The 23,474-nt window shown below is 35.8% G+C and overlaps 1 protein-coding gene across 2 annotated transcripts in view; it reads left to right on the top strand.

The window, feature by feature from the left end:
- LOC118733445 (LIM/homeobox protein Lhx1) overlaps nucleotides 1-23,474 on the top strand; it is a 189,262-nt gene that overhangs the window by 42,248 nt on the left and 123,540 nt on the right. For both annotated transcript variants that reach the window (XM_036462829.1, XM_036462830.1), the window contains exon 3: nucleotides 20,039-20,234. In XM_036462829.1, the coding sequence (XP_036318722.1) occupies nucleotides 20,039-20,234 (196 nt within the window). The remainder of the gene's footprint in view (nucleotides 1-20,038; nucleotides 20,235-23,474) is intronic.

Genomic DNA, 23,474 nt, shown 5'->3' with positions numbered 1-23,474 from the left:
ATAAAGATAAAGATAAAGATAAAGATAAAGATAAAGATAAAGATAAATACGAGGGTAAAAATAAATATAAGGTTGAAGTTTAGGATAAAGATAAAGTGCAGGTAAAGATGAATATACAGATGGAAGTAAAAATTACGATTGAGATTAAGGCTACGTACGATTAAAACTAAGGTTAAGAAAGTATTTAGTTTCACTTCTGCCTTAACTAAACTTTTTGTCTTAAGAATTTTAAATTGTTTTCATTCAAAATTTACTCTCCCACCATTTTTTTAAGTTCTAACTTCCCTTACAACCAACGCTCAGAATTCCTTCATACGTCTTCTAGGCTACGGCGACGTCAAGAAAATGGGTGGGTTAAACAGGGCGAATAAACGTACGGTAAAATTGACATAAAAAGATACATGCCACTGATAGTACAATGGCAGTCGCAGTGGAAAACTGCAGCAATTCTTTCTGCGAGATAAACGCGCCTAACTACAAGCAGCTACAGCTGGAACAACAAAAGCGGTAGCAGCAAGTGGTGGCGGTAGCACTTTGAATGTGTGTATGAATGTACATATCTACGAATGTTGCAGACATGACAGGCAGCGAGTAAGAAGAAAGAACCAAGTGTGCAAGAAAGTAGCGAGGGAGGTTGAGGTGCAGAATATGTACACGGAATGACTGCAGGATACACGCAACTGCAATGCGTTCGCAGAGCAATAAACTCGCGCACTTACAAATAAAAAATAAACATTCAACTTTCTTATCGCTAGCGAAATAAGTAGAAGACGACAACGACGACGGCGACGATGGCGCTGCATGAAAGAACCAGCAGCGCGTTGCAAAAAGAATATCAACCACATTGAGCAGGGAAACGTAAACGTACCTGAATTGACTGAGTTGTTGTTTTTTTTTTACTTCTTACTCTCATTCTCCTTCACTCCCTTAAGGAGTAGACAACTTTGCTTTTGCTGATGCGACCGATACGACTGTGTACATAATATTTATATGTATATCGCGTAGATATATTTTATATGCGCAAGTAGCAGAAAGATAAGCTCAGCGCCGCCGAACGGAAGGAGTTGCGTGTAGATGTGGTGGATATGGAAATGGAAGCAAGACGTGTGAGCTGGCGAGTAGCAAAAGTAAGCAAGCAAGTAAGCAAGCAGAATGGCAAAACAATGGCAGCGCTATGGCTGGGGAGGAAGCAGCAACAAAAGAGAAAAACACAACAATAACGCAAGTATGGCCACCAGAAAGGAGGCGGATTTTCAAAGCTAAAGCAAATGTCTCAAAGCCGAAGGCGAAGCAGGAGTTGAGGAAAGTGAAAAAAAAAATTGAATGGCAAAATTGGAAGGAAAAAATGAAAAATATATATAAGAAAATGGCGGATGGAAAAAATATGAAATCTTAAAAAGAGACCGTAAAGGAATAGGAATAATTTTTTATGTATGTACATACATATGTAAGAATGTATCTCTGGGCATATATGTTCAGATGCAGGCTTATCTCAAAAATCTTCGCATTCGAAAAAAAAATTTATATTAGAACAGAAAGGTGTATTTAGGCTAAGACAGGGAATATTTACATATTTGGATATCCGTTCCGACATTCGTGTATGCGGATAAAACCCGAATGTCCGGTAAGCATCCGTTCGTTTTGAATTCGAATATCTGGATAATCCGAATAATTAAAGAAATTTCGATATAACTCCCAGCCCTAATGTAGACAGTTAAGTGGAGCTCACTTCTACAGGTAACAAATAGGCCGTCGATACATATTAGAATTATTCTACCCTTCCCCACTTTCCGCTTGTCAAATACATTGGTTTATCCCATCAACAGTTTGACTTTTGAAAATAAAAACTGTAAAATAGAAGAAGGAATCGAGCCAGAAAAGAGTTGAGTCAATGGTTGCTTCTTTGTGGACTCCAAAACCGAACTGGAAAGGGGTAGTGGAGGAATGAGTGAAGAAGGGTTTAGAGCAGCGATGGTCAGAGAGAGCTTTTAGTCTGTGTAGAAAGCTTAAAAGAGCTTTGCTCGTGTTGCCTATCACCGGTCTAGAGCCTTATGAGATTTTCACAAGGACTCTCGTATGTACAGCACAGTCACCAGACCGATTATGACACATAGCGCTGTAGTCCGGTGGAAAGCTCTAGGACAACTAAATAACAACAAAACAGTTGGGGCAGTGCATAGGCTCATATGACTCGTCATATCGTGAGCGGTGTAGGCACCTCAGGAAGGGCTTAACATGAACACGATATGGCCGCAAAGGGCGCTCTTAGACTTATCAACTTCGGGCACGCGGGACATTACCGGGTGAAATAAAAAGAAGCTGACTTAGATGGATCAAAATCGACTTAGAAGACAGCACATTATGATTAATCCAAGAACTGGGTTAGAGTGCAGGACAGCCATGTCTGAACACGCAGGTACCCGAAGGGGCATACAGACTAGCCAAAGAGGGCATACTTTCGCAGAAGCACCAATAGAAGATATGCAGATCTGACTACAAGCAATAAAACAGGTGAATGACCTATGTACGATCCAGCAGGTAGAAAAGGTGTGGACTAAAACGCAAGGCTGCAGGGTTTCAAAAGTTTCGTGCGTCTGTTATGACAGCAAGCTCACAAAGCTTCTTTTATCTTTTAAGAGGGAAGACGCTGGGTTTCGAGTTGATGTAATAACAGGTACTATTTCTTGTAATCATGTGCCTCTAAGTTTGGTTTAACTTATGATGAAATGTGCAGGATATGCGGAACGGATGAGGAAATTATGGAGCACATCCTGTGTGAGTTTTCAGCTCGTAATAGTCAGCATCTGTATCCTGTGTACAAACCGAATATTATGGCGGTCACCATAGGGGCGCAAAAAAGGTTCTTCTGGTTGGCCAATAAAACTGCCAATGCTGCTCCTGGTCTCAGGAATTTGCAAAATTATCTGGCCGTAGCTTTTCGGGTAGCGCAATGTCTAGCCAACCTAACATAGTCTAATCTTAATATTGATAACGAGCAAAAGCTTCTGTGATGAGAATGACCTTAGAACCAGAAATGGTAGTCTTCGTCCGACGCCACAGCCGACATTTGTGAGGAAAGCAATTAATTGCGTTTCATTTTTGACTTTAAAAATTCAAAGGCACATGTCGAACTGGTAGATGGCCTACCTGCTTATCTCATACTAGTTAATGTACTGGTATTTTTACTGACTGGCTTGGTTTTTCACCGCAGGGTTGGGCTGAAACGCGAACTAGTAGAATTCTACTTCACAACTAGTAGCTTTCCCTGCATGGTATTTATTGGCTGTTTGAAGATAACGCGATTAACGACGAAAATGCGAATATCCCCACACATTTGCATCCACACACACACACATACAAATAAAGCTTTCGCGATTAGTAATAGCGTATTTGAAGAAAGCATAAAAGCGCTTGAAAAATAAAAATAAAAATAAAAGTTATGACTAATAATGAAGTAATAAAACTGTGAAGTTTATGCAGGCAAGTGTGATGAGCATAAGCCACGGCAACTAAAACACAATAAGCTAATTTGCCGTAAGCAACTAGTCAACAAGCTTACTAACTGGCCAATCAGGCAGTCAACTATCCACATCATCAAACGAACTAATGCACATTCATAAGTATGTACATTAGGGTGGTCCAAAATTGAATATGAAAAGTAAAGTGCGAATTTTTATGTTCTCTCCCTCTCTAGGAATGTTCTATACCGAAAAAATAAACCCCATTTTTTTATTTTTAAATCAAAAAACATTTAATGGTCGCTCAAAGCGCTCAAATTTTTCCATGTATTATATATGGGGGAAAAACAACTTTTAAAATATATGTAGTTACCATGAAAAAATGGTTAAAGAAACAATAGGGTATTATTATTGTTGGGAATCTTCTAAAGAGAACCAGAGTTTTCCGATCGAAAAACATTAATTTTCAAGAATTTTATACCATTTCTCCGAAAGTGGTTTTTCCTCCGCTTCTAGCGGCCTCTAAATATTTTTTCATAAAAAAGTAGGCGTATATTCTTTTTCAATATAGAACAATCCTAGGAGGTGAAAGTATTAAAATTCCAACTTTATTGTTTTTTTTACCACCCCAATGTATGTACATCCAAATTTATACAAGATAAATTCAAACAAAAATAAATTTGTAGATACATATGTACCGACTTTTGTATTAACGCTTAAATGTCTAACGTATTAACCAAATAGCCAAGAAGCATGCAATCGCGCCCAGCGTTGTATCGAATGGGATAGAGTTGCTAGCTAGCCTTTACGTCTGTCCGCCAGCCTGTTTACCCGCTAGCATTCAAGGGCGTATGTATGTTGTGGCATGAGCGGATCGCCATATCATTGCTACTAAAAAGGCCGCAACTAATTCGTGTCGTTGTTTTACGCTTTGTTTTTTAACTCAAAATCTAAATTCGCTGCGCTTGATTTGACAATTTGATTATAGTGTGGATGGAGGGGTTCCTTTTTAGCTGCTGCGCACATGCAAAGCAGACAGATACATACATATGTACATATGTAGGTACATACATACAAACATACTCACGCAGCGTAGCTTTTACAGCCATGCCACCGTTTTGTGGCAAGACAAATAAAGTTATGAAAATTTTGTTAGTTTTCAACGAAAATTAAGTATGAAATTAATTTTGTTGTCGAGGCGGAAAGAAAGGCGTTTTACGTTGCGGCATCAATTTAACACCTTCAAATTGGTTCAGGTGTAAAGTTGTTAGCACCTACAACGGTGCACAAATGGGAAAATGTGTGCATATGTATGTATGTATGCATGTAAATGTATGCCCGTTTAACACCATCTCAGTTCAAGTAGCATAGAGGCGCAGGTTTCTATTAAAATAGTTGCGAGTTTTTTATATTGCCTACTTATGTATACAAACCCAAATTTGTTTAATTGAGAAATTGGGCGTAACGGGTGTATTTTTTTTAGTTGCATCGCAACGAATTTTCTAATTAATTTTAAATACAATTTATGTTATTGCTTAATACAAAGGTTCAGTATTTTGTGCATTGAAAATTAAGCAATTTATTTATATTTATGAAGCGACACATTTGAGACAAAAAAGATGAATATAATAAAAGAAACAAGTAAGTGCAGTGCTGTCTTCGGCTATGCCGAAAGCTTTTAACCTTTCATGAATAACAGAAAATTTTACTTTAACCGATTACTGCATTTGAAATTAGTTGTTTGGGAGCTAAACAAAATATTATACTCACTGAATACTTATGTAGAGCAGTTATATAAAAAAAAAATCATACCTGAACAATTAGTAAGTAGTATGGAATATATGCCTTACAAAGCACCGATCTAAATGATTTTCACTGCTGCGTATGATCGGTATACACACCGGTAACACAATTTAATGGTTTTAGCTGCCTAAATATATCGCTATAACTTCTATTTGTACATTCAGTGGTATAAGAGATATAGCTTATACAGCACAGATCTTGCATGTTTATTTAGAAAGTAGCTCACGAAATTGCTCGATCTTAGCCTTCCAAATGAAGAAGTTTTAAAGTAAAACCTTATATCTGAACAATCCGTTTGTTTGGAGGCTATAGGTTATGGTAACCCGATCTTACAGGCTTTGTGTGAAATTTCGAGTGCCTAGCTTTATAAATGGAGGAGTTATAACAAACAGATCAATATCTGAACAATCAGTTGTATGGCGGCTACAGTTAGAGGTACCTGATCTTGTCATTTTCATTATAAGCTACTATCTTTGGATAATGTGGGAAAATAATTCCAAATTTGATGTTCCTATCTTTATAAATTGAGGAGTTATAACAAATACTCTCATATCTGAAGTATCAGCTGTCGGTGAGCTATATGTTATATTGGTCCGATTTTGCCGGTTCTGATAAATGATTAATACATTTTAAAAATGCACCTGCTAACCAAATTTCATTGGGATATCTCTAAAACTGAGGGACTAGATTGGGTTCAAAGAGACAGACAAACAGCCGGACATGGCTAAATCAGCTCGATGTTCTGATAATTTAAGTATATATTTTCAATGGGTTCATCTCTTCTCCTTCTAGTACTTACAAACATCGGATCATTGATACCATTTCATGTTCATGAAAGGTATACAAATTGTGTACTTTGAAGAAAATCTGTAATTAATTACCAAAAAAGGTTCTTGAAAAGGGAATACTAGTTTAGGAAAAAAAGTACTAATAATGGTGTTAACAGGAAAACATTTAAAAAAACTTGGTTCTGCAGATTCGAGTTGAATGTTTTTCAGGTTTGGAAGCAGAAATTATCTGGCGAATATGCTGAATGAGAGAGTAATTCGATACCTAATTCTAAAAAATTAACGGGAATTCTTAGCCACTTGAAATTTGCACATTATCAGAATAGAATTGAAGGGGCTAAAAAACTGTGTTCTCCAAAAAATTCTAACACTTCCGAGAAAAAATGTTGAAATTTAGGTGAAAATTTGTTGCACCTTTTTGTAGTTTTCTACAAATTGTTAAACTTGGGTTTATATGGGGTTTGTCTGAGAATGAACTATATTTTAATTGAAAATTCTTAAAACAATTTTAAAACTTACAAGAAAATCTTGCTCCAGGTTTTGCTTAAAGGTAAATAAATGATCTGTGAACAGTTTAAGCGCAAAATTTCAAAAATTACAAATCTTAAATCTAGTCACTTCTAAAAAGCGTGTGCGATACATATTTACATAATAGGTACACACAGTGCAAGCATCGAACACTCAGCATAAAGCTGCCTTGAATGGTTATTGGGAAAAGAAAAATTGCTGTGTAGAAAAATCGCTGCGAATATCAATGAAAATGCTGCACATGTCTGCTAGAAAGAGATTTCATCACAAATATATAAAAATTTAGACTCTGCTGCTGTTGCCAACGATCTAATGCTGCTACATTTGTTGTTGCTACTCTGACAGCATATTTGCCATGCATTGGCACGACTTGACTTTGCCACGCTTGGCTTGATTTGCCTTTTGTGGTATAGCATAGTAGTGTTTGCCTTCATCCCATTCACCCCAAGCTCACAGCCGCAACTAAGTTTTTCCCTTCTTGTTTTAGTTTTGTTTTGAAATTTTAGTCACGTATTGCTAGAGTACGTCGACTCAATACAGCATGATTCAATGGTTGCATTTCGTTGCTGGCGATATTGGCAGCCATATCAACAGCAGCAACAACAACAACAACCACAACAAACGCATACTCATGCTCATAGTTAGTATCTATGCATCTATAATAATATCAAGGCAACAACAACGGTTGGGGCCAAAAGTGCGCACATTGTTATTCATGTTGTTGTTGCTGCTGCTGCTATTCGCTATCATCATTATTGTGGTTGTTGGTTTGATTTTGTTACAGGGGGATTAGGTAACATCGCATATTTTCTTTTATCAAAAAAAGAGAACAAAATTTTTTGAAATGATCTTTTTATTTATGAATGACAGAATAGTCTCTCGCCACACACGATTTTTATTAAAAAAAATTTGTCACTTTTTTGCATAGTTCGAAATGTACATATAATACTTTTAACGCTGACGATTTCCTTCTTCAGCTCTACAATCGTCTCGGGCTTGTTGGCATAGACCATGCTTCTCACGTAGCCCCAGAGTATGTCCAATGATGTCATATCGCTAAATCGCGTTATTTCGTGAGATAATGCGTCCAAGGAGGAACTGTTTCATGCGCTGTGTGGCAAGTGGGTGCGTGACGATACGATAACGTTCACCGTAACACTGGTACCGATATGATTTTCGAAGTACGGTCCGTTGTGGGTGCATGGTTTTTTTCTTAAATGAAATGAGTATCCCAAATTCGGCAGTTTTGCTTTTGTTAGCATATCCGTTTAGGTGAAAATGTGCCTCAACGCTTATGATTACTTTTTTTTTTTAAATCAGCATCAACTGCTTGTTGTTCAACGGCCTTTCAAATGCTCTTTAGTTTCCCTGTCAGTTCAATTTTGTAGGCGTCTTTTTTTAAATCCGCAGAACGGTGCTGTAGGAAAAGTTTAATTGCTGAAAACGACGAGAAATTGAGCCACAGCAGCAATATTTGCGGTTGATTGTGGACTCAGCTGGCCGGTTGTGTTGACCGAAAAAAAAACACAAAATGCGCGAGATGCACTTCTTACAGAACGAAAATTTCCACAAAACGTTTGGATCGCTTTTACGCGTTGTTCAGCTGAGTATCGCTCCATAACTAAGTTTGCCAAAGCCTATGGTACCAATTTTCTGAAAAAAAACATTAACTTATCACAAATAATTGCTGTCAAAGATTTGCATCACCTTTTCATCGCCCTGTATTGGTGTTACCGACTTTTCTGATTGTTACTGAGCACAGCTCAGCACATCTTCTTGGATTGGATATTTTATTTTGGCATGCACCTAGGCTGCATTCGAAATGGGTGTATTTACTTGTCGTATATTTCTCGTTTATTTTTTATACCTTAGATTTTCCTCTTTGTGCAAAAAAGTAAGTAAACGCGATTTACAATAAAGCCTTGCCACAGCCACAATTTCTGCCATTTCTGTATGACCAGCAGAAGTTGGTTCAGCTACTTGCTGAGCATTTACGCTGCTCTTTGGTGCTGTTGTGGTTGTTGTTCGTGCTTGCATATAACCATTTTCCAATTGTTGTTGTTGTGCTGATGGTTATTGTTATTATGTTGCTCAAGCTGGCGAGATGTATGTATGTACGTATGTAGTTGCCGGTGGTGTTGCTCCTGTCGTCGTGCTCGTGCGGTTGCTGCTGTGCATTTTAAGAACCCCAAGTGGAACCAATGACGACAACAACAATATGCATACAACACACGGCAAAAAAAAATAAATATGAAAATAAAAATCATAATAATAACTACTGAAAACATTGACCATGCCAAGTACGGTCTTTTTGCATGGTCGATCAGCAGACGTTTTGCTGGTGGTTGTGGAGAAAAAGCTGCAATTATTACTACTGCTGCGGCTGCTGTTCGAGGTCTGTCTGTCTGTCTGCCTGCCTGCCTGCTGTAATGCTTCACGTGTGTACGTGCTGCGGTCAATGGGATCGAAGACAACAGCGAGCACACAGAAGCAGGCAGTCAGCCAGCCATCGCTTGAGCCACCATAGCCGGTACAATAATCTTGCAGTCCCCGCTGCCTCCTCCGCTGCTGTTGCCACCACAGCCTCTGCTATCATACATACGTATGGCAGGGGGTGGGGCTCACAACAACAGCAGCAGCAGCAAAAATGCTTACTAGGCACTTGAGATACCACTATCCACAGACAGGCAGGAAATGTGTTCGTGTGTGTGTGTACATGCACGCATCAAGCAACCATGAAATGTGGCAGCCAACTTCTCACCAACTTGTAAAAGAATTGGAAGCCACAGAGTCACACAAAAGAGGAGGAAAATTATATGGCAAGAAATGCGCAAAAAACGATGAAACAGCAGCAAACTTTTGGCTTGTGTAGGTTGAAAGAAAATCGAAAATGTATCTGCCATTGGCAGCAAAGATCATGAACTTTAGATTTTTCAGCGCTATCTCGAGCTGCCAAGTCGCGGATGAATAGCGCGGTAGTTAGTGATAAGCCGCTTTTTTGTGTGTGCTAAGCGTAGTAGTGCTTGGTATGCTATAGAAAAGCGACATGGACAGTGAAATGATGTATGGGGTGGCGTGTAGGAAAATAGTAAGCAGTTAACGCCCACTGTCTGTGTAGAATGCCGCGGTGTTGCTGGTAGAAAGCAGTTGTTGCCTTAGAATTCTTTTCATGCACAGCGACAACGGCAGTAACAGCAATAGAAACCAGTTGATGCAGGAAGTGCAACAATGTTGTAGCTGGTGGCTTGAGCAACCAGTCAGAGGCTCTCTGCTAAACAATTTTAATTCACTTTTTTACGTACTTGACTTAACTGTTTTCTTTTATATTTTTTCAAGTGTTTTTCTGGAGTTTGTAGCCAATAGTTTTTTCTTTTTATTGCTTTTATTCTTGTCCAACTGCAAAGATGTTAGTTTTTTTCTTTTTATTGCTTTTATTTGTCTTTAGAATGCGTTACGTACTTGACATGCATCTGTCCAACTTGATTTGTGTCACACCAACAACCACACACCAGCAAACACTTGGTATCAGAGCTCCTTTCTGTAACAGAAAAAAAAGCCTTAGAAAACATATATTCAGCTATCTTACTCGTAATTCACTTGCCTACATCCGCAACAATTTTACGTTCAACGCTTTCGGCTATAGTCGCTGTCTTAAATTTACGCAAAACGCTGCTTGTTTTCTTTGATATACTGCACTTTGCAACCGTTGAAAATTCCAGAAGCTTGCATAATAAATTTCCAAAAATTGCTTTCATAATTTGGAACACATCAGCGCGCTACGTTGCATTGCGTCTGCATGCGCAAAACTGTTGAAAAAAAAGCTGCCAAAAAATGCATAACAACGTTAGTAAGTACATATAGTAAAGTAAAAATCTCAACAACTCTTAGCAACACTTGTCAGCGTCACTGAAAATTTATTACCAGCTTCCTAACGCGCCAGCAGCTTTTGAAAGTCACAACAGTGGTAAAAGCAGTAGCAGTAAGCCAAGGCCTCATCGGACATTTATCTGGTACGAAAAAATATTTAAATAAAATTATAATCAACAAAAAATTGTTTTACCTCATGTGCCGCTGTACCATCATTGGACCTACATATACATATGTACATATACACTAAGCGACAAATGAAAGTGTACACCTAGCTCTAATATAATATTCACAATTTTCATGAAAATTTTTTTGCCTTTATTATTTATGAAAATATAGTTCATTCTATAATATAAAGCAAAGTTCACAATTTATATAAAGTTCAAAAAAAATTAAACTTTTTATTCAGAAATTTTAGAAAGTTTTTTATTAAATCTTTTCGCTTTTGCGTTTTTTTTTTTTATTAAACAAGAGCAATTTACAAGAACTGATTTTGATTTTTTTTGAAATTTTGTTTCTCACGGTATGGAAAAAAGTGCAAAAAGCCGTGACAAAAAAATTCTCAGAAATCAACTAAAATTTAATGGGCTATAAAACTGCATACTCGAAAATTTTCCAGAAATTCTGAAAAAAATTTCAAAACTTTGATGAAATTTTTTTGAAATTTTGTAACTTTATATAAAGTGTAAAACTTTGATTTATATAGTTCATATTATAGAATGACTATATTTTCATAAATTATTAATGCAAAAAAAAAAAATTTTAATTAAAATAATTGTGAATATTACATTAGATAAAGGTGTACACTTTCATTTGTCGCCTAGTGAATGTAAATGTAGATATGGATGCAGGTAGACGGTCCTCCAGCCATGCCATCAAAATTAGCCGAATATTGATTGATGACATCCGTCTAGCGAATCTGCCGAAACATCATGTTGGGCAACACGTCATTTTTGATAATTCACTAACGTTGCACACTATCAATTATGTACATGTATGTCTTTAAACATTTTCATTCATAAGCCAACTGAATATTGCCAGCAGCTATTTTCGTAGCATGTCCAGACGATTTCAAGTAGCCAGCTTGCTTAAGAGTGCTTGATTTTGTATGGCAACATTTTAACACTCAAGGCATCTCATATATCCACAGATGCAACTTGTTGCGCTTCCTTCGTCACTATCGTTAGCACACGCTCTTAAACATATCTATAAATATTTTGTATTCATACATATTTACATTTATAGATACATATGCGGGTATGTATATGAGTCCGATTATATCTGCCTTACTGTCCTTCCTCACTCTGACTTTATTGAAAAATCGTCATCAAGTCAATATGTAGATTTTGCCATCTTACCGGGCTGACCTTTAATGCTGCTATGCCTGCAGTTATTTTCTTTTCTTCAGACAATAACTTACTCGACCATAAACTTACCTCATCTCTCTCTTTATCATTGCGATTCTTCTGCTCACATCTGGTATTAAACGTGAGCTTATGCTTTGACAAATTTGGGCATTTACTTTTAAACTGACTAACTTCACTTAGTAACTTTGTTATTTTTTATTTTACTTTTTGCTATTAACTTTTTTATTTTTATTTTTATCTTTTATATGAGCTTATTGATTGTTCTATTCAAAACACAATTTGATGCGAAATTGGTAGCTGTTTGTTTCACATGTATTTATATACATATATATACGAATTGGTAGAAAATTATGATGGCATCGGAACAATTTTCAGCCCCTGAATATCTGATCAGAAGAATTGCAAATTACTTAGATTATCCAATCCTATGCTGTTCAAGGTAGCAACACATAAAAAATAACTAGTGGGGTTCCACCAGGCTCGGAGCTAGGACCACTTCTCTGGAACGTGTTGTACGATACAGCACTGCCGAATAAGTAACCGGAATGTTGTCTGAGTGGCTTGACACAATGGGGCTGAAATTAGCTGAGCATAACACGGACACAGTCCTTGTCACTGGGAGGAAAATCAGCAACAACATCAGACTGAAGCGAAGGGACTGCGTAGTTTACACAAAACCTCCACAAAATACCTTAGCGTAGTGATAGACGCGAGATTAACATTCAAGGATCATTTCGGATATATCTGCTAGAAAGCTAGTAAGGTGTGTTGTGTCCTCACGAAAATGATGCTTAATCTCAGAGAGCCAAAACAAACCCGCGGAAGATTGCTAGCCGGGGTTCTAAAATCGGCGCACAGGTAGTCTATATTCGCGTCCTCAGGTCAACAGTATATGAAGACGCTGCACTGGTACTAACTTTATTGCACCCCTATAGAGCTTCTGGCGGAAATACTAGCCATGCATACACCTGATAATTTAAAGTTTAAAATTAAAAGAAATGAAATAAATCCTCCAACACAAATCCAATCCAATCCTGGACACAACGACTGATCCCAAACATTGCAATATGGATATCACGACCGCACAGCGTTGTGAACTTCCACTTAGCACAGGTGCTTACAGACCACAGCTGCTTCAGATCGTAACTGAAATGCTTCCAACATGAAGTGCTTGACGACAGCGAAACGTGCGGTTTTATTCCACTGCCTATGCTTCGATCTGGATAGAAATAACATTCGGTACTACATCAGAAAATATAGTACATTTGACCCACCTGAGAAGATATGAGCAGCATCGAAATCGACGTAACATAACTACATAGGTCCAGATAAAATATCTATCTCGAGGTGCGATATTTGTCGAGTTGCAAGCAGCTGAGGCAAGAAAAATATGCACGAAGAAACAGTGCAATAAAGTAAGAGCCATTCCGACGATATGCGGACGTGACATGGCGCGAGGGGACGAAGTAGGGCTTGTGATCATACCTCCTTCCGACGAAATAACTTGAACAGTATTTACATGACGGTATGAGGTTTAGTTTGGGCTAAAGTCTTACACTGACGGTTCTGAGGTTAGGCTTTCAATGCTTACTTCGTATGTCTGTATGTCGATTACTAATTATACGTGGTACGAAAACGAGCCACGGTTAGTCGAATGGTCTTCGAAATGAATGAGCACAATTTTCAAGCGTGAAATAGCAGCTTACACTGAGCACAAATGATAATAGCGTTGCCAAATCTGACCAATTTGTAAACGTTCAACCGTTATCGAAAAATCAAAACTCTAAAAAACGCTATATGGCGCTTAAAGCGAGATAAAATTTTGAATAAAAGAACAATTAGAAATATTTCGTCCCCACATACACGTGGTGGGATATTTTTGGCAAGAAAAGGATATCTGATTATCTCTATGTATATTTTAAATCGGATCATAAATACGAAGGGCAAAATCTAAATCTAAATAACGCAAATTCTCTGTCGTAACCTTCGCGGTCCTCTAAGTAGAACCTTCCTGGGCTTTCATAGTTCCTCGATGTTAGTTAAGAATTCGTATTATTGACAGAACTTAAGATCTAACGGAGCAATCAACGCCATCTGCATACCTGTTCTTCAGGTTATCAGATAGTATTTGAATTGTGGAGTTGGCTTAGAAATTATTTCAAAAATTTTGCGAGCACTTTGAGAATTCAATCAGTTCACTTTGGGATGCGTATCAAAGTCTGAAACTGATAATATTTGAATTGAATTTATGCTTACAGAATTTTCTTAAGATGCACGCTTGACTTATGGCACTTTTGTTTTTCGAATAAATACTAAAAAGAGCGCAAACTTTTTTATGGAAAATAAAACGCCATTAAAGACGTGTCTGTTTCTGAAAACAACGAGGTATTTGCCAAGGAAAATCACGAATCTAACCAAGTTTCAATTTGGCAAACAAAAAAGAGTAGAGAAAACGAACACTTCACAAACTCAAAGACACCGAAATCGACAGTTTTGACGTTAAGGGTTGCACAAGCAAAGCCAAAGAAAAAAAAAACAAGAAAAAGACAAACACATAGATACGAAACTTTCTGCATAAAAATAAGTAAATTTCAAAGTTTTCCCACTTTTGCAACTGCAGCTAAGTTGCCACAAAAGTCTGTCAAAAAGGAAGAGCAGCAGCACCAGAAAATAGTTAAAAACCCCAAAGTAGTATTGGTGTAAAAGCTACAAACCAAAAGTTTTGCGCAAACTTTAGCAGCCAACATTTCAAATGCCAAACTATTATAGCGAAAAGTTTATGCATGAGCTAAGAGCAGACATACATATATACATTAAACTGCATCACTTCACATACAGAAAAAAAAAATCAGTTCTGTATTTAAATTGGAATTATAACCTCTATTAAATTTTAAGCCTTGCACCAAAATATTTCGGAAACATATTAAGATTTACGTGAGCTGGGCCGATTTGAAAATACATACCTCCAAAAAATGGAGTTTTTTTATGAATAAAAATAGTTTCTTAAAGAATTTTTTTTTAAATTCACCTCAGTTAATAATACAGTTTAAGCTTAAAAAATCTGCATAAAAATATTTAAAAAAAAAAATCAACGGAATCTTAAAGAGATTTTTGACGTTGTTTTTAAATTTTTTTCAAAGTATAAGAAAACTTGTATGACTCGATAGTTTTCATCGATTTAGGCTTACGAGGTATCATTGGAAATTAAGATGTGTTGATACTTGGAAAAAAGAGACGTGAATGACATTTTTTTTTGCAAAGAAATCAAAAGAGTGGGAAAATACCTTTCCACTGATATCTCATAAGTCTAAATCGGAATAGTTTGAAACATTTTTAAAATAATTTTGTGCAGATTTTTTAAGCTAAAACAGTTTTGTCATCCGAGGGGATTTTTTTTCAAAAAGTCCTTTAAGAAACTATTTTTATTCATAGAAATCTACATTTTTGGAGGTATTTTCAATTCGATCCGGCTAACGTAAATCTTAATATTTTTCCGAAATATTTTCCTGGTTCAAATATAATAAGTTTTGTAATCTCAGCGGAAAAACCGCAACTTTTTTGGTGTTGCAGCCTAATGTATATTCATACTAACACACATAACTATGTACATATGTAGGCAGATAGTTATCTATACACATTTTCAAATTTCGCACTGCATCTAGTTTTAAAATATTCTGCACTTTTGCTCCAGTTTTGCTCAATTCGCTGCATTTAAACTGTTTGCTTTGCGGCTGTGGCTACGGCTACTGCTATCCAGTCTTGCCGCATTTGCGGTTTCAGCGCTAGCCTGCAGGGCTATTTTGTGCGGTCCTCCTTTTCTTTTCACCTTCTTTCTTCGAACTACTGGCATTCAACTGCTGGACTTTAGTTTTAACTTAAAACACTGTTCTCATTGTTTTTTTTTGTTTTTTTTTTCAAAATCTTCTACCCGACTCTACCTTGCCTTGGAAAGAACTTATCAAAAGATATAATAAGCGTGTGTGTGTGTTTGTAACGACTTTATAAACGCTCCAACCGACGAAGCAAACTACCCTCTGGCTATTTGTTGGCGCAACGAACGCCACAACACACCACACCACTTCACATCGCAATTCAAATTCAACATCAGCAAGCCTCTAACCGTAACCGAAACTGAAACCGTATCATTATTCGGTTGCACTTTTGGGGTTGGGAATGAGCTCCACCTTTCGAAAAACCTAAGCTGAAACCAAAACGAATACGAAACGAAACAAGAACGCAAATGAGCGTTGCCTGATGATATGCATGTCTGCTGGCTGGCTGGCTGGCTGGTGACTCCTCCGCCCTACGACGCCACACCACCAGCTGGCTGGCTGGCTACTTAGTTTGAGTTGCGCTTCGGTTCGGCTGCTCCTCCTTTGCCTTTTTGGGAGCTTTGTATTTTTATGTACGCAAGTAGCTGGTGGCCTCAGCTTTCAATGTACTTGAACGAGTATTCATTTATTTATTTATTTAAGGTCTGCTTTATTTTTTATTCATTCACGGTTTTGTATCGAATTTCGTTTATTTCACTGCCTGAAGGGTAAATTTCAATTCAAAGATATGTAAACACATATACATATATATGTTTTTGAGTGTGTGTTTGAAAAGGTGTAAATGTGCAGAAGCGCTTAAGTTAACGTAGTTATTTTCATGCTTGTACATATATATGTATGCATAAACAAACAACCCATTCACAGCCCACCTTTATTCATTTACACCTAATAACGGTGAATATGTAGGCGTAGTAAAAAGCTTTGAAAATCGTTTTGAATGTGTGTGGCAAAACACAGGTGTTAAAAGCCAAAGCAGGGGTACTTTAGTGAACAAAAAAAAAAAACAAAAAACAAAAAAAAAAGAAAATCATGAGCTTTTATATCCTTACTCAATGTATAAATAAATGTATGTATCCGTTATGCTTAGGCACGCAATGTATGCCACATTTTGTGTGCGTGCCACATGAAAATAGCATTTCTTCTCATCCTATCCCAACACACCTGTTTTGGTTCCTTCACAGTCATTTGAAAGGACACACGTGCGGACTTTCGCTGGTTGAATAGCAAAACAAATGTGTGCAGCAAGTCACAATTAGAATGCTTTCAATAAAGCCATTTACACAAAGAAAAATAATCAAGTTCAGTTCTCGCAAATTTTTTAGACAAAGGGAAACATTTTATTTTTAGGGTTTGCGAGTTAAAACTCGAACATTTTTTTTTTTGAAATGCGATTTTTTCGCTTTTCTGAATTCACTAAAAAACGCAGTTTTGAAAATAGTCTTATGGAAGTGTAAAATTTTACTCTATCATTAATGTTGCGTTGCCAGTTGAAATTTTAGCATCCGTAAATTATTATTTAAAACCAAAGCCACAAATGAGACTACGGTTACGAAAAAGAAATTAAATGCAGAATCGAGTTACACCGATAATGTCATCGATAACCGGAGCAACATGTCCACAATCGATATCGCTAATAATTACGAAAGAGACATCTACTGATTTATCAATACAAATAATAAGCGACATCGATAAATTTATACCGGTAAACAAATAAGGAATGATATCGATAAATAAATAAGGAATGTTATCGATAAATGCACATATAAGTATATATTGACAATGATAATGATAAATACCCACGTATATCGATAATGATAACGATAACTACTTACATATATCGATAATTAAATCGATATGTCATATGATAACGGCTTCGGTCGAGATCTTAAATAATGAGATCATTAGAAAAATCGATAAAGGTACTAATACAACTATCGATGTAATTTCGAACAAGTAAGGCAAAGAATCCGTTGTGATACCTATCTGATTTATTTAGATACATATGTAAATATGTATATTAGGGTGCCAATCGGAAATGCTTTTTTTTGGAAATTTCAAGACCCTATCCCCTATTTTTATTAGTTTTTATGAAAAATATTATTGCCGTTTTTATAGATTTTTAAAGGTAATTTAGAAGTCGCCACCTGTCGATTTAGGTCAGAAAATACGATTTTGTAGATTGATGAGCTTTTGAATGACTATTTCTGATTCGATTTCAATTTCCCCAATTTTCGCTACATGGGTCCGCCACTGAGCCAATTATTCAACTTATAAACTAACTAAGTAGGTACTTTCCATCAACCAACTACTACCACTGTAGCTAAACTAACTTAAACGCAGACCCATTCACATTTCATTTCTCTAAACTTTTCAAATACTATAGAAGCTAAAAAACAACCCGCCGCAATCAGCTCTGCAACCAAATGATTTCAAGCTAAATTTGCCTCAATTCAATATGATTATCCATCAACACTAACTAATATGCTTATCACCGCCTTGACCATTTAACAGACCATTTGCCTTTGAGGCAAATTAAACGTTTGTCCAGAACGCCCAAGCGTCACTCCTACCTATGTACATACGTACGTATAAACGCGTGCCATCGGGCAGCAGGGTAAAAGTGTTGCAAGTAAGTAGTATCTACGTCCTCATTTTGCGTGCATGCAAAGCAATTATCAACTTGAAAAAGTGTGGAAAAAGCGAACAACTTAAGCACACATGCAAGCATACATACATACATACATATGTACGTAGTGAAAAGCCAAAAATTTGCGTATTTAATGATGGCAAAACAAACAAAAACCCAAAAACTAAAATCAAAATCAAAACAAAAAAATGGTAGTACGCAAAAAAAGGTGTTTTCAGCAAAGAGATCAGCTACTGCAGGTGGCTATTAAGTCGTAAGTTGGCCACTTTAATTAGTAAGTATGCGGCGCATGCGTGCGTGCGATTCAAAGTCAAAAGAGAGCCACAAGCAAACAAGTACATATATTGGGAAGGACACACACAACCACTCATTTGCACCTGCATAGTTTTTGCTGTTGCTGCTTATTGGCGGTGTTAATGATGTTGTTTTGACATCACAACATTTGCGCATTTTACTGCTCGTCTAATTTTTAGCATTTACTGTTTTTGTTTTTTCGCATACATACATATATGATGTACTATATATGGGAGTACATGCGCCCTTTTGTTTTTAATGTGCATTAGTCCACTATGGAGAGTGTGCGTGTGAACTTTATTTGATTGTTTGTGCATGGCGTTGCATGCGGAATTAGTTGAATTGTGCAAACTTAATGAGTTTAGGTGCTAAATTTGCCCTCAAAACGTAAAACGGATTTTAAATGCTCACTCGCCTCACTTATTTCCAACACACACACACACACACACACATGCACATGGGACCGACTTTTAAATGGCTTTGTGGCGAACAGCCAAGCATGAGAATCTTCTGTTAATAGTTTGTTGAATTGCGCATGTACATACATATGTACATATGTATGTATATGAATTAGGGTGGTAAGAAAAAAAATTTAAATAGATATCCCTGTTTTTTTTTTTTTTAATTTCGAAATAAAAAAAGCTCAAGGCTCAAGGGTTTTCATATATTTTAGATAGGCACTTTTTTAGTAGAAAAGGTACAGACTCCTTGAAAATACATACTTTTTGAACGGAAAACTCTGTTTCTCCTCAGAAGACTGCCAATAATAATACCAAATTGTTTATTTTACAATTTTCTAAAATAAACTATTTTACATGGGTCCCCCATTGCATTTTTTGGGAGTTTTGGAGGACCTAAAGTAAATCTTCATGCGTTTTGAGGCAGTTCTAATATCTTTCTTTTTTTAAATATAAAAAATACGGCTATTCTTTTTTCCATTCAGAAAAATCATAGAGGGTGAGAGCATAACATTGAAAAATTTTTCAGGGATGTATTTTTGTACCACCCTAATGTGTATAGGTGGCGTAGGGTGGCGTATGGACCGTGGGTAGAAGTTCGTCATTTATACGTAAGCCCCAAGTAGTATGTATGTAGCTGTGTGTTAGTTAATATTGTAGCAGCAAACTTTGCGAATTCAACATCATTCAACAGTAAAAGTCTGGCATTTAAATGTTTTTGAGTGCAAAATCTCATTAAAGATTTATGATTTAAGGCAATGATTTGAGAATTTAAAGCTATTAACTGAAGTAAATTGCTTATGCAGGCGTGTTGCTGCGTTTAGCTGGGAAGTTTTGATTAGGGAATTCAAAAACAAATTTTTTTTAGAGTTTCCTCCTTTTAATTGCATATACCTTTCAAATTTTAAACTACATATTTGATATTATTAATAAATAGTTACATCATTCATTTTAATAATTTATGAAAATATTTCTGCTTTCATTTATATTTTCAGGACGCAGTGAACCGCCCGTTGGTGTTGGTGATCCGTGTGCGGGTTGCAATAAACCAATATTAGATAAATTTTTATTAAATGTCCTCGAACGCGGATGGCATGCATCCTGCGTACGCTGCTGTGAATGCCTTCAACCGTTAACGGAAAAATGCTTTAGTAGAGAATCGAAATTATATTGTAGGAATGATTTTTTTAGGTAAGTATAAAATTCGAAAATGTGTATGTATTTAAACACTGAGAATAAAATCAACTAAAAATTTGTTAATATTACCAAATTCAAACTTGAAAAGAAATCAAAGTGATTTTTGTTTAATACAAACAATGCCATTGTTGATATTTTCTACAATGATTTGCTGATATTAACCACACTTTTGTTTACTTTAAACAAATTTTTCCTTGTTCTGCACTTCAGAATGTGAAAGAAAATTAAATGAGAAATGAATCATATCAAAAAAATTTAAAATTGGGAAGGATAGTTCTTTTATTTATTTTTTGAAAATAAAATCCCAAAATATTGGTTGCAGGTAAATATGTATGAAAAGTAATGCGACGAAAAATGCAATTAAAGCTTTTTTAAGCTTAATAATTGCTTATTGCAAATTAAATAATTGCACCTTAAAATTTTTATGTATTCGCCTTGTAGCTCAAAACGAAATGAAAGTGAAATTTTAGAAAGGTTAAAAATGCCAATATTAAATTCAAATAATTTTTTAACAGCTTGAGAGATAAGAACAATGAACTAAGCATATTTGTCAGCCATTGGAATTTTAATTAACAAAATTTCAAATCATAAATATTTACAAAGTTAAGCTCCAAAAATTCAATTGCATTGGTGAACGGTTTTGGAAATAAATTATGCACTTATACACACCGCGTCATATATATAAGCGCATATTGACAAGTTGGAACAAGTTTTTTTTTTGTTATTCGACGATCTTTTTATATGGAAGAAAATGAGCAACATTTTCAACAACAAAAAAAGAAATGCCAAAAATCAACGGCGAGTCTTAGCTACTTTATGATACTAAAATTTAATGGGTAATAAAACTGCATACTCAAAATCTTTCTAAGAAATCTAATTAAAGCTGGAAATTTTTGATTGTTATTTTATTTTCGCACAAAGTTTGAAACTTGGATTTATACGGTTTTTGTTAGAGAAAAAAAAAAATAAAAAAATGAACTAAAATTAAATTTAAAAAATAAATTGTTAAAAGTTGTCAATATGCGCTTATAACTGCAACACAAGGTGTATATGTACATATGTTTACTGCGCAGTCAAATACGATTATAGACAGTGTTGCCATTTTAGCCGTTTTCCGGCTAGATTTAGCCGGTTACGATAGCAAACAGCCGGAGAAAATTCGGTTTAGCCGGCAGCCGATTTGTTAGCCGTTTTGCAAAAAAAAATTAGCCGGTTTTAGCCGATTTTGCTATTTGCCTTATTTTATTAAAATTCAAATATACAAGTTTTTATTTTTACAAATTTAGTGATCCAAAATCTATTAGAAATGGCTAGTCTTATCCGTGAGAAATTTTTTTTTCTGTCGGGCTGTGTTATATAAAATTGAAAAACAATTTTTTCTAACCCGAATAGTCTTCAGATAAAGAGCCGATTTCAATGTTTTTTTTTGTTTTAAGTGAGTAACCCAATTACATATAAACTGGGACGCGCCATTTTAGCTGATTATTACAAATTTTGCTGAAATTTTGCAGAATTTTCATAATTTTTACACAAAGTCTAAAATCTGGATGTAGTATATGGTTAAGTAATGAGCTACATATTGTAAAAAATAATAAACATTAAATAAACTAAAGAAAAATAGGCGAAACTTGCTTCAATTTTTGTTAAGAATGTCTTAAATTTAAGTGTGAAGTTTTACACGCAACAAAATAAAAGAGCACAAATTTCGATGTGGAGCAAAACTCTCTGGGGAGACAATACCTGTGAAGAATTGCATCATGGTGCTAATATATTTTATTTTTGTTATCATTGTTGTTTCCGAGTTGGTGGCCTTCAGCCGCACTAGAAGAAATAACCTCATCAGTCCAACTCCGGTTACGCCATCCACAGTATTTTTGCGCAAAATCCACCTCCAAATTTACAATAAATGTGCATATTTCAAACCGAAATCTTTATTTTAAATTACAGCTTAATCCCTTTGCTAGACGTATATGTACAATTTTTATTTATTCGGGTCACGTGTTTGGACACGATAAAAGCAAAATCATTGTACAAATAACCGAACCGTACCCAAACTGTCTTACTTATGCATTTTTCTATAAACAAAAATTTTATAAAATGAAACTGCAATAGTTTTCATCTTTTGTGGATAATTCTTGTCACAAATACATAGTTTCGTGCTTATATTTATGTATAAAAATTTTTTAGCAGCACCACATCTTTATCAGAAAATTCCGAGAATCCAAAAATTGGTACTGTTACAAGTTGCAGGCCATTATTTTAACTCGACCTCCTTCCTGTTCCATGGATAACGGTACATCTTTTAGAGGTTAAAAAATATTTTGCGTCAGCAATTTGTCGTCGAACTGCACGTATTACGTACCCTATCCTCGGAAAAGCAAAGAACTTTATTTTCGAATCTTTACTCAGGTGTACCGAATTCTGACAGTTTGGAAACGCGCAACACTTTTAGTATTTTCATCCAACTTCACTAACTTATTTTTTTTTTACTTTTACAAGAATCAAAATTGTGTCTACTAGTGAATCTGGTGGTATGATTTTAGTTAAATGTCATAAACTTGTTAAAAGTTCGGCAACAACAACGAATGTTAATATAATAAACTACCTTCTGTGTTTGTATCATGGCGTTTTCTTTTCTCGAAGTAATGTTGCTCTGTTTTCCTCAGCCCTTTCACAACTTCACGTGTTCATTTCTCTATATTGCCCTCCGCCTAAGCAAAAGTGCCATACTTTTTGCTAATATAGTCATTTTGCGGGACAAAAAGCAACCTACTGCAAATGTTACAATATTTATAAGAAGGCAAAATTGTTTAATGGAAGAGAAAATGCCATAAGTTTGTAATTTATTTCTTTGTTAAACAAAAATAAAGTGGTGTACAGCTTAGCTAGGAATAATCTTTGTTAGCAAAAAAAATTTAATGGATTTACTAGTCCTTCTAATTGTAATTTATGTATTAAAAAAAAGTTAATTCTAGTTGAAACATTTTAGCCGTTTTTAGCCGTTTTTTTTGTCCAATCTAGCCGGTCACCCCAAAAAGTTCTGGCAACACTGATTATAGACATAATAAATAATGAAACTAATTAGTATTGAAAAGGACACCTACAACAAGCGGAATTTGCGCGCTATTTTTGCTTAGTCATTTTCATTTCTCATTCTCGCATAAAAGTTTTGCAATTTTTTCGCTTGCAAATTCCAATTAATGTTGTTGCACAAATGAATGCGCCGCGCAGGTG

The sequence above is a fragment of the Rhagoletis pomonella genome, unplaced genomic scaffold (assembly GCF_013731165.1).
Source record: "Rhagoletis pomonella isolate Grant_MI unplaced genomic scaffold, Rhpom_1.0 Rhpom_scaffold_00002, whole genome shotgun sequence".
NCBI lineage: Eukaryota > Metazoa > Arthropoda > Insecta > Diptera > Tephritidae > Rhagoletis > Rhagoletis pomonella.
The sequence above is the reverse complement of the archived record's forward strand: the minus strand, read 5'-3'. Positions and strand labels throughout refer to the sequence as shown.